Source organism: Panthera leo, chromosome D2 (assembly GCF_018350215.1).
Source record: "Panthera leo isolate Ple1 chromosome D2, P.leo_Ple1_pat1.1, whole genome shotgun sequence".
Taxonomy (NCBI): domain Eukaryota; kingdom Metazoa; phylum Chordata; class Mammalia; order Carnivora; family Felidae; genus Panthera; species Panthera leo.
The window spans coordinates 17,281,636-17,293,413 of NC_056689.1; the positions used below are offsets into that span (position 1 = coordinate 17,281,636).

The 11,778-nt window shown below is 55.4% G+C and overlaps 1 protein-coding gene across 1 annotated transcript in view; it reads left to right on the plus strand.

Annotated features, from left to right (window-relative positions):
* Positions 1-10,894, plus strand: part of CD2H1orf198 (chromosome D2 C1orf198 homolog) — a 30,947-nt gene extending 20,053 nt beyond the window's left edge. Inside the window, exons 3-4 of the mRNA XM_042908527.1 lie at positions 3,851-4,384; positions 8,018-10,894. Coding sequence (XP_042764461.1) covers positions 3,851-4,384; positions 8,018-8,074 — 591 coding nt within the window. The 3' untranslated portion in view covers positions 8,075-10,894. The remainder of the gene's footprint in view (positions 1-3,850; positions 4,385-8,017) is intronic.
* The last annotated feature ends 884 nt before the right edge of the window (positions 10,895-11,778 follow it).

Consider the following 11,778-nt stretch of genomic DNA (forward strand, 5'->3'; position numbering starts at 1 on the left):
CAGGCCGCGTCCTTCTGCCGGGCCCCGGCTCGATGTCGCCCAGCGTTGGTGGACGCGGCCGACGCTGCCTCCCTTCCCAAGGGTGCTTTCTCCACCCCAAGAAAAACAGCCTTCTTCCCAGAAATAAGAAAGCGGCATCTGGAACTTCGTTATCCTTGTGCTTTCCACCTTCCGGTGGTCATCACGGGGTCCACAAGAGGCCCCCTTATTAGACCTGTCAGTTCCACGAGGCAGGGCCGTCCCCGTCCTGCTCACTGACCCATTCCAGTGTCAGAAGGGCACCCCTCACACCTGTCTCTCAGAACCTCTGCTATGGCATAGCCTTCAGAGGCCTGGTGGAAGGCAAGGGGGACAGTCCCCAGCAGTCTCCGGACTGCAGGCTCTGACGAAGTCCACGGGACAGGACGGTGGCTTGGCCACACTACTTGGGGGGGAGCTTTGCAGCCCAGACTCCATGACCTGACACTGGGCACCCAAAATGGGGGCTCCAGAGTAGCATTCACCCCGGCTGTGCTACGTGTCCCTGCTGTGGACAACAGGTACCATGAGCCAGGCCCCTGGTGACCAGAGGAAGGCGTGCAGGAAGGCGTGAGAGGAGCCAGAGCCCAGTGGGGACTCACTGGGACTATTGCCAACGCCCCGTGCAGACTTCTGACCAGGTGGCACTGTCCCTCGAGGAGTGCCGCTCAGTCTCCGATTGCCCAAGGCGCCATGGGCACAGCCTCCGTCATTCTGTCGTTGCGTTCAAGGATGTCACATCCAGCCAGTGCTGCTTGGGCGCCTTTCCAGCGATGGCCCGAAGCAGTCTGGGAACCACTGTGACTGCCTCCTCTCCACAGCATCCCTGGCTCTGTCCGTGGCTGCCTTCCACGTAGACAGTTGCTCAGCCTAGCCTTCCAGAGCCTTCTGAGCAGAGATCCCACTGGAGAAATTGCTGATCCTAAAAAAGCCCGAGGCTTGATGAAGTGTTCGCTTTTAAGTGCCTTCCTTACGTTGCAATTTCCAGATCAAAGTCAACTCCATTCTAAGCCTTGGTCTCCACTTCCGAGGTATCTTTAGCAACTTGCTTACTTAAAGAAACCCGTCCTCTCTATGCCCACAGGCTCCCTGTATTCTACTGTGGAATTTGGAAATATGCAGAGTACTGAGAATGGTTCATTCAAAAACAGCCCTTTAGAAAGTCAGATTAGATCATCAACATACTTACAGAAGGCCTGCTGTGTGCAAGGCTCTCCGGTGTCTATGTGGATGTCATCCCTGGTGGCCACTGGTTTCTGTACCTGGCATGATGCCCAGCACGACCGGATCCAGGTTGGACAGTTTACTGAATTGCTCCCAATGTCCCATTTGCTCATCTGTAGAATGAAAATTAAAAAAAAAAACACACACAAAACACCCAGCCCAAGGGGCTCCTGGGTGGCTCAGTCCGACGCTTGATTTCAGCTCAAGTCACGATCTCACGGTTTCGGGAGTTCGAGCCCTGCGTCGGACTCAGTGCGCTTACCACGCGGAGCCTGCTTGGGATTCTCCCTCTCTCTGCCCCTTCCCCGCTCACACTCCCTCTGTCTCAAGATAAATAAACTTAAAAAAAAAAAAAAAAAAAAAAAAACCAAACCCAGTCCAACAACAACGAAAAAGTGCCCAATGCATTAGACGCACTTGAGCACCCACGACCGTCAGAGCTTTGACGTCTTTTCCTTGGTGTAACGGCGAGCTTCAGGGCACCTGTGCTCGTGATTCGAACGTAGTTTTTTCTCGTGGCTTTATCACATCTCATTTACAAGCCTTGAGTAGTGACCTGTGGCCACCAGAGCCCAGGCTTTTGGAGAAGTGTCAGACTGAGACCGCAGGCCAGTTTGTGAAGCCAAGCGAAGGCATATGCCTTCAAGTAACGAAGAGCCGTGTTTTGTACATTAAGTTAGCACCGTTTTGAATTCCACTGTGTCCACGTGGAAACAGTAACTGAAAATATCCTCTGATACATTGCTGGGCTGGTGGCGTTAGAAATCGGGGCAGCCCTGGAAAACAAGCTGGCTGGTATGCGCCTAGAACCGCAAGAGAGGGAAGGTGTAAAGCTTTTGTGTCTTGACATTTCACTGCGGGAAGCCGATCTGAAGAAACGAAGTCCACACGGGCGGGCGCTGTAGGCACGAAGGTGGTTGTGGCAGCCTTAATGGTAAGAACACAGGTCAGAAGACGCAGGTTGTCCGCGAGTGAGAAAACGGCTAAGTAGACGGTGAGGCAGCTCCTCAGGGAAGTAGCTTGTACGCAGTACAAATAATGGTCACAAAGACCACATAACCCCGTGGGCCGTGCTCACGAGTAAGTGAAAACACAACACCCCGTATCACATGCGTAACAGAACCACCGCCTCATATGATACGTGTACGAAAATGGCTCCCCCAAAATGCAAAAGGTAGAAAGAAAATGCTTTTTTCCTGATTCCTCGACTCTGCGCATTATCAGTGCAGTTTCATTGCTTTTATTAAAAAAAAAAGGAGGATCTGAGAGCAAAGTGGGGAGGAAGAGAGGAATGTTCAAGATTGTTCGAGATTGATTTTAGAGATGGTTGAGGCGGGAGACTGCTTGCTGTGCAGGCCCGGGAGGCCCCGTCCGTGTGCTCTGGCCTGGAGATGGGGCTTGGGATTCCTTTCGTCTAATGATTTGTTCTCCAGGACAGAGCAGCACTGGCGTTTTTAGAGGCCGCTGTGCTGAGCAGTCTCGGACCAAAGAAGGCATTTCTGGGACAGTCGGGCCGGGTGGGGGCGCTGCCCTGGCCTCGGGGGCCTAGGCTCACAGGTGGGCGATGGCATCCGGCTCCCAGGACCAGGACGAGGTCAGAGCTGCAGAGCCCTGCTGAGCGGGGAGCGTCCCAGCAGAGGACCCCTCTGCGTGACACACGGTCTTGCTTGGCTTGTGAGGCCACAACAAATACAGGGGTGGGGGGTGGGGGTCAAACAGCAGACGTTCATTTCGCACAGTCGTAGAGGCCCGGAGGTCAGGGTGACAGTGCGACGGGGTTCTGGTGAGAACCCACTTTCCTGGCTTGCAGGACAGCCGCCTCCTCGTGTCCGTGAGCGGTGGGAGAGAGATCCTTGCCCTTGTGTCTGTGTTGATAAGGACACCGGTCTCATCGTGGGGGGCCCCACTCTCGTGACCTCATCTCAGACTGATCACCTCTCAAAGGCCCCACCTCCTGTTACCGTCACTTTGGGAGTTAAGGCTTCCGCGGGAGAATTGGGGCACGCAGGCGTGCATTCTGTAGCAGGCTTCGAGAAGGCAGAGCGGGCGAGGCCGGGTGGGTCGGGTCTCCGAGGCTGCACTCAGGCCCACCCTTGACCTTCGTGGTTTTGTCCAGGAAAGCAGGGTCTGGCTCGGTTGGTTTCTTTCACGCTTGTTCGCCCCCCACCCCCACCCCCCCCACCCCCCGCCGCCCTAGGTCAGGAGCGAAGGGCCTGGGCGGTGGGGGCCGGGTGTTGACCTTCACGGCCGTGCTGTGCCCGGCTGGGCCGTGCACCTTCTCAATCACCTTCCCAGGGAGGGCGGTCACCGCCAGACAGCTGCTCCTCTGGAAGGCACTGGAATCAGTCCCGACGAGACAAGGGGGTGCTCTGCTCCCCGGGCAGTGAGGCCTCAGTCATCAGTGAGTCAGAGCCTCTGCGCCGTGGGGGGCCTGGGTGGCCGCGCTCCCGTGCGGTGGGTTGGCCGGTGGCCGTCCTGAGGGGCAGACGGTTTCGGCAGATGGACGACACCCAGTGTTGATGTTGCCGGGCGCACAGAGGTGTGAGCTGGTGCAGCCCTTGCACCGGGTCGTAAGGCTGGCTCTCTCCTTTCTGTGTCCCCGCTGCAGAGTCAGATGGAGTTCAGCGTGTGCTCCTTGTCTATCCAAGAGCCGGGCAGCGGCCCGGGCGGCGAGCCGAGGCAGTCTAAAGCCTCCCAGGGCTCGCAGGCCCTCCGGCCCTCCCAGGGCGGCAAGTCCTCCAGCCTGGATGCCCTGGGTCCCGCCCGGAAGGAAGAGGAGGCTTCCTTCTGGAAGATCAACGCCGAGCGCTCCCGGGGAGAGGGGCCTGAGGCCGAGTTCCAGTCGCTGACCCCCAGCCAGATCAAGTCCATGGAGAAGGGTGAAAAGGTCTTGCCTGCCTGTTACCGGCAGGACCCCGCCCTGAAGGACAGGGAGGCCAAGGCCGAAAGGCCCGGCAACCTCCGCCAGGAGCAGCGCGGCCTCCCCTGCGTCAGCATCGAGCCCGAGAGACCCCAGCCCGTCCAGGCCCGCCCCAGCACCACCCCGTCCGAGCCCGAGGGGAAGCTTGCCTCTCCCGAGGCCAGGCGGGAGGACGTAGAGGACGTAGAAGACTCTCTGTTCTCGGAACCCGTGCCTACACAGGTGAGTGGCCGCCTCCTCCGGGGGGGACCCCGGGAGGCCTCCCACAAGACGGGTGGGCCACAGACGCCCCTCCCTGGGCATCTGGGGCATCTGGGCCACAGATGCTTGCTTCTTCCCCTCCCCCTTCCTCCCGCTGCCCACTCCTTGGGCGACTTTTGGGATCGGGAGAGCGGCGACCGACCAATCCACCAGGGGCGTGTTTCGTGGGTCCATCTCGGTGCCATGACTTGGTTGCCCGTTACTCGTGGTGTGCCGCAGATGCCAGCTGCCTTTCCCCACGTGTGTGAGGGCAGGTAGGGGAGGGACCGCAGGAGGGCGGTGAACACAGGAGCTCGCAGGGGGGAGGCGGTCAGTGTGGGCGGGGTTCGGACGCCCCCCTCCACCGAGGGGTCTATAAAGTTGGGCTGGGTGTTGGGGAGGAGGGGACCGGCGGATGCCCCCAAGGGGGCACGGAGGAAGCAGGCAGGACCCCTGAGCCTCCCCCGAGAGCGGCCACACTGCCGCAGGAAACTCTCGCTTCAAGGAGTGATTGGCGGCTACTCGTTTCCAAGCAGGGTAGGGTTATGTGTCCAGCGAGGAATCCTAAGGAAGGAGTTCTTTTGGGGGGGAAGCAAAAGAAAGATCTGAGAGGGTCACCGGGTGAGGAGGAGGAGTATGTCGTGAAGGCGAATAAGGGTGTAGGAGAATAAGGGCGAGTGCCTTCTGAGTGTTTTCCCATTTCTTTGTGGAAGAAATCGACCATTGTCTTTACCAGTTGGTCTGAGACAGTGAAGAGAAAGCCCAGTGTTTGGTTAGGACTTTAAAGGGATCCAGTGTTGGAGGATTGCATCAAACAAACAAACAAAACAACCCCAAAAGTCATTATATTTCAAATTCCCGGGAAGCCTTGGTTTTGTTTTTTTTTTAATTTTTTTTAATGTTTTTTTTTTTTTTAATGTATTTTTGAGAGAGAGAAAGCACGGGAGGGACAGAGAGAGAGAGAGAGAGAGGGAGACACAGAATCCAAAGACAGGCTCCAGGCTCTGAGCTAGGTGTCAGCACAGAGCTGGACGCGGGGCTCGAACCCACGACCCGCGAGATCATGACCTGAGGCGAAGTCGGACGCTTTGCCGGCTGAGCCACCCAGGCGCCCCGGGAAGCCTTGGTTTTGAGACGTGGGTTTACGATGAACAAAGCCATAGTTTGGGTGCAGGCATGGCTGAGAACCATTTCTGGGGGGAAGTCATGGATAGCTCCCGTACGTGGGTGAGACCACAGACAAGGTCCTGTGTCCCGTCCATCTCAGAGATGGACGGCACACCCCGGGGAACATAAGTGCTTCCTGGCAGTCAGACACGTTGTGTGAGTCCCGAGGCGGGGAGGGCAGGAGGGATCAAAAGAGACCACCTGCTCCCACACGAGGATGGCCGGAGGGAGGAAAAGAGTGGTCTTTAGGATTGGGTCTGGATTTTGGAGCCTGGGGAAGTTACCTATTGGCCAGGCAGATGGACACGCCTGGGGCCACCCCACCACAAGCCCTTCTCTGTGTGTGCCTTGCTGGTTTTCTGCATGTTAGCAGACTCTTTGGCTGTCTTTTTTTTTTTTTTTTCCCCCTGTTAACTCATATGTAAAAGAATGTCTGTTGTGGTTAAATACATGTAACGTACCATGTGCCATATTGAGTATACTGTAGACCCAGGGGTCGTGACACGAGATGCGTCCGCGTTGTTACGCAGCCATCGCTGCCATCCATCCACAGAACTCTTTCATCTGGGAAGATGAAACTCCACACCCATCGGCCGACTCCCTATTCCCTCCTCCCCCAGCCCCTGGCAGCTGCCATCCTACTTTATATTTTCACGAATTTGACTCCTCTTCGCGTCTCACGTAAGCGGAATCAGACAGCGTCCATCTCTTTGTGACCGGCCTGTTGCCCTCCGCGTCATGGCCTCGGGGTTCACCCACGTCGTGCCATGGGTCAGAATTGCCTTCCTTCTGAAGGCCGAATAATATTCCACCGTATGGATTTACCTGCATTGTTTGTCCATTCAGTCTGCTGATGGACGCTTGGGTGGCTTCCGTTGCCTGGCCGTTTGTGAATAATGCTCCTTGTGAACGCGGCCGTACGAGTATCTGTCCCAAGTCCCTGCTTTCCATTCTTTGGGATATATCGCCAGAAGAGGAACTGGTAGATCGTATGGTAATTCCGTGCCTAACTTCCTGAGGAACCGCCATACTGTTTCCAGCAGTGGCTGTGCCATTTTGCTTCCCCACGACAGTGTGCAAGAAGGCCGCGTTTTCCGCATCCTCACCGCCACGTGTTCTCTCTCCTTCTTGGTCGTAGCCACCCTAATGGCTGGGAGATGGTATCTGTGGGTCTCCTCGTGGTTTGGATTCGCAGGCCTCCAGTACTCGGCGATGTCGACTCTCTTTCCATGTGGCTTCTTGGCCATTTGTGTATCTCTTTTTTGGAGGCATGTCTCTTCCGATCCCTTGTCCAGTTCTAGCAGCTGTGTCTTGTCACGTTGAGCTGTGGTCGTCCTCTGGGTGTTTCCCGGAATGGGGTTCCGGGTGCCTCCGCTCCTCTCTCAGCAGGTGGCCTTGTGAGTTGTCCTCCCGAAGAAGGGGGGGGGCGCCCTGTGACAGGAGCTCCGCCCGCCTTCCGCCAGCCGCACCTCCGCTTTCTAGCTCGTTCTTTCAGAGTCCCCACCGTCTTGAGCCAGCGTTCTCGGCCCCTCCCTGCCCTGCCTCCTGTGGTACCCTGCCCCATCTCTTGGCTCCATTCTGTGTCTCTACCCTTCTCGCCCGCCTCCTCCTTCTGGCACATGTGCCAGGCTGGCCTCCGTGCCTCCGCAGTGATCTTTCTCTCATACCCGGCACCTGGCTCTTCCTCTGACGTGTAGAGTATGAGAGAGTCGTAATCGCAGAGACGTAGGAAAGTGGAGGGGGAGGGCAGAGTCAGAGACGGCACGTGAAATCCTCGGAAAGAACGGATTCCTGAGTGCAAAGCAGAGAGGGAAATGGCCAACCTCACCGAAGAAACCGGTAGGAAAGCAGAGAGAAGACGGCTTGCCTGAAGGCCCACTTTGCATCAGTGTCGGATGCGGCCAAACCGGCCCGAGACAGGCTTCCCGTGAATGTGCTTAGTCCTTTGCCGCGTTGTCTCCACATAGGCAGTTTGCCATTGGCCAGTTACGTGGAGGGTGGGGTGTCACGGTGTCCTGTCCTCACCCGGGAGGGCTGCAGCCCGCCGGCGGACCCCCGTGCTTGTGCTAGAAAGCAGTAGAAAGACTGTCTTTGTCATTTGTCCTCTTATTCCATGATGACTCAATTCCAACATGCCTGTCCCTGCACGGACAGAGGACATACATTTTTCTCCTCTTCTCTGTGGGTAGGTCTGTAAACTTGCTCTCAGACCTGCCTGGGGACGGAGGGGGGAGAAGTGTTGGATCCCGGAGCGAGTAGCTCACCCTGAAGTTTATTTCATTTTCTGGTGCCAAGCACCGAGGCAAATTGAGGTCAGGGAGCCTCCGAGATAAAAGCAAGGCATCTCATTTGGGTCAATTTAAATGAGATGCTGTTTTTAGATTATACATAACTAAAAAAAAAAAAAAAAATGTATCTTACTTTGCTGTGTTTCTGTCCCTTCCGCAGGTCACCTCAAGTAATGTCGTCTTGAAGACAGGATTTGATTTTCTGGACAACTGGTAAAATGTATCAGACAACCAAATAATAAGAATAAAACCAAGAACCCCTAAATGTTTTCCAAAGTGGTGTGGCGGAGGAGGATAAAAAAAAAAGGGCAATATTTCCCTGTGTATTTTCCTGGTTTCTGTACGCTCTTTTCTTAATCATTTGGAAACTGGTAAATATCGCCTTGTCCGGATTTCCAGATTTTTCTCTTTTTTGGTAAGGCCAGATATATATGCTATTTTCAGTGATTTGATAAACAGAAGTTTTACATTTGGAATTTTTAAACGACCGTTAAGGCATTGAGTAGGTCTCGTGAATAAAGCCTCTGTTCCCAATTCCACCCGGTTTTCCCCCCTCCCCGGAGAAAGAGTTTTCTCATCGATGTCCCCAAAACCATAAAAGCGATTTCCGTCTTTCTCCTTTAGCCTCTCCCCTTTTGAAATGAGCGGCGTGCGCTTTGCTGGGTGGCTGTCGGTGATGCCCTCGGCTGTGGTGGCCTCAGTGTGCCGGGCTGGCCGTGACCTCGGGAAGATTCCTCCCCACCCAGCATTCCTGGATGCCCAGGGCTTCCTGACGCCACGCCCCTTGCATCGTGTGCCACGCTCTACCCTCATGTCATTTCCAGGAACCCCACTGTTGGCACATAGCAGAGATGGTCTTTAAGCCACCCTGATACGTACTCAAGCTGTTCATCGTCGTTTAAGAAGAGTTGCATGTTTAAAAGTTTTGTATTAACTTGTCATTATTTTGTATGTAGAGTTAGAGGTTGTGAGGCTCCATTTCTTCTTGGGCGTGGACTGGTTTCCGTTTGGAGGTTCTTTGCTCCTCCTGTGGCCCTGGTGGGTGTTCCCGGGTCCGGGGCATCTGCAGGAATGAAGGGCAGGTGGCAGGTGTTGGAGGACAGAGCCCTTCTGATCGGTTGCGGTAGAACCTTCCAGCAGGAGGCTGGCAGGGGCAGTGGACGTCCTTCATCCCAAGGACTGCTTAGACTCTACTGATGGATCTCTCTGCCATCCCCGACCACCAGCAGAAGGAGTCGTCTCTGCAGCGCCCCCTGGAGACCCTTGCGGTCCTGTCCACGGTGTCTCTTGGAGCCAGACTGCTGCCCGCTGCGGTTCAGATGGAGGTGGCCCCCAGGCTGCCTGGGCAAGGTGGCCCATGCCCCAGGCGTGGGTGGGGCAGGGCGAGGAGGAGAGTGGCCCTTACCCTGGGAAGCCTGCGCCCTGCCCGTTGGCCCCGAGCTGCGCCCCCTGCTGGACGTGCCCGAGCGTGATCTACACGTTGCCTCTCACTGTGTTCTCCTCACCTGAAGCCTTAACCCCTGTGAGTCCTGCGAGTGAGCGCCCGGTTTCAGTACCAAGGTGTGTCTTTTTAAAAATGCGTTTCTGTCTCATACGACATCCTTAAGTGGTTTCCATAGCGTCCAGGGTAAAGCACGTGGCGCCTTACTTTCCCCAGGAATATTCCTGCCAAAGCTGCGGCCTGGCCAACTTTTGGCTGGGTTTCTGCCAATCGCATTATGTCCCTGAACCTCATTTGGCCCCTTGCGGTTGTGGATGTGACCTTCCTACGTTGGTGACTGGCTGCGTTATGGCAAATGCAGATTTCTTCTTGTACCATTTGAGGATAGTTGAAACGTCCAAGGGCAAAAAAAAAGGCTCAGAACGTGACGGGGATGGAAAAGGGAACTTAGAAATCCCAGCCGGGGTGCCAGCCCCTCGAGTCAGCCACTGAGCCTCAGAGCCGGGCTTCCCACCTGCCTCCACTTCCAGCCTGGAGGGCAGTGCACTGTTTTAGAGCCCGCGCTTGAAAACAGGGTTCCTTAAAAAACAGAGAGAGAGAGAGAGAGAGAGAGAGAGAGAGAGATGTCCAGGTGTGAGTTTATATTCGTTGACGCTGATGTGGCCAGGGAGGAACTGCACCTGGGGACAGTTAGCCCACAGTGATGTGTCTGTTCTCTTGCGAGACAATTCTGAGGCCTTTCCGACTTTCTCCCAAAGCCCGGTTATTCCTTTCACGTCCCCCCGCCCCGCCCCCCACCCCAGGGGGCTGTGGGGACGCAGGGGGTTGTTGAAAGCCTCTGCGTCACCCGGTGCCTCCCGGGGCCCGCTACCCTGAGTGTTTAGTTATCTCTTACGACAGGGCTTAATGTTTCATGATGGGGCAACCTCCTGAGATGAAATGTAAAGTCACAACTTAGGAAATCCTCAAGCCGTGTGGCTTTGCTCCGCTTCTGAGAAGGAGACGTGAAGGGGCCCGGAGGACACAGGCTGGCGAATCCCCATCCCGCCTGACCTGCGGATCCTGGTCGTAACCCTGGGCGGTCTTTGTAAAGATGGTCAGTAAGGAAAAATTCAGCTCTTAGGTTGGCCACCTCCTCCCCACCCCCTGTGTCAGGATGAAGTTCCTAGAACCAGACGTTTATATTTATTATTTTAAAAAGACACACTTTTCAGCTGAAGCCTGTATTTGGTTTTGGGGTGTCCCCCGCTCCCCCTTCTGCGCACCTGGGATTTAGCTCAAGGATTTAGCATCTTGCTTCGGGTGACTTTGGGTGTTTCATAAACTCTCCCCCAGGAAGTCAGAAACCAGTTTCCGTTCTTCCACTTGGGGGGAGGGGGAGGGTCCCCACCCCGCTCTCTGGGTTTGGGAGTGCTGTCCACTTGGGAACAGCTGGGGTCTGTCGCCCAGCCCTCGCCGCACGCCGGACCCCACGTGGATGTCAGAGCCCCCCTCCCTTTCTTCGCGCCTCCCTTTCTTTGATACACGTTTTCCAAAAAATGAAAGAATTCTTACGACTTGTAACTTGGTTGTATTTTATATTAATAGCCTTTAATAAAGCCATTTAAAATATGTGAGGTGTGTCTGTTTGGGGGCTCTACTCGAGTCAGGAAGCCCCTCCGGATGACTGCTGTTGCGCACAGAGAAGAGAGGGTTGGTGCTAGTTAAGCAAGCGTGGGCTTCAAGAAGCCCACCGGGCACGGGCCTGACGCGGCGCCCCCTGCAGGGTGGTGGGAGGCGGTGGCCGAGGTGCACAGGCCCGTAGCTGAAGGGTAGACCGGACCCCGGAGGGAGGGCTCCTGTATAGCCCCCAGGTGACCAGGAAGCCAAGGCAGGGGTTCCCAGAGACGAGCTTATCGCATCCAATGACTGACTGAAGAGCAGATGGTATCTCCCAGAAAGCTTTTACCTTGAATCTGGTTGAAATGGATTTTCCTTGGAAAAAATAACAAGATTAAGCATGGCCGATGAGTCCTATTGCATCTGTTAAAGTGCAGGTGGTAAGTTACCAACTACAGATGGAAGGGAATTAAAAAAAAAGATTCTTTTTAATGTTTTTATTTATTTTTAAGGCAGAAAGAGACAGAGCATGAGCGGGGATGGGGCAGAGACAGAGGGAGACCCAGAATCCAAAGCAGGCTCCAGGCTCCGAGCCATCAGCACAGAGCCCGGCGCGGGGCTCGAACCCACGAACCATGAGATCGTGACCCGAGCCGAAGTCGGACGCTCAACCGACTGAGCCCCCCGGGCGCCCCGGAAGGGAATTTTTAGATGTCAATTTTCCAGATCAAAAAAAACTTTTAAAACTAATACCTCTCAGGAAAATGGTGATCCAGGCCGACAGACTTCTGCCTTACGATCCTGCATCGTGGGCCCAAGATTCCAGCAAGTGACTGTACTTGCTGACTTGCTGATTATGGTGAAGGTTCTGAGACCCGCAA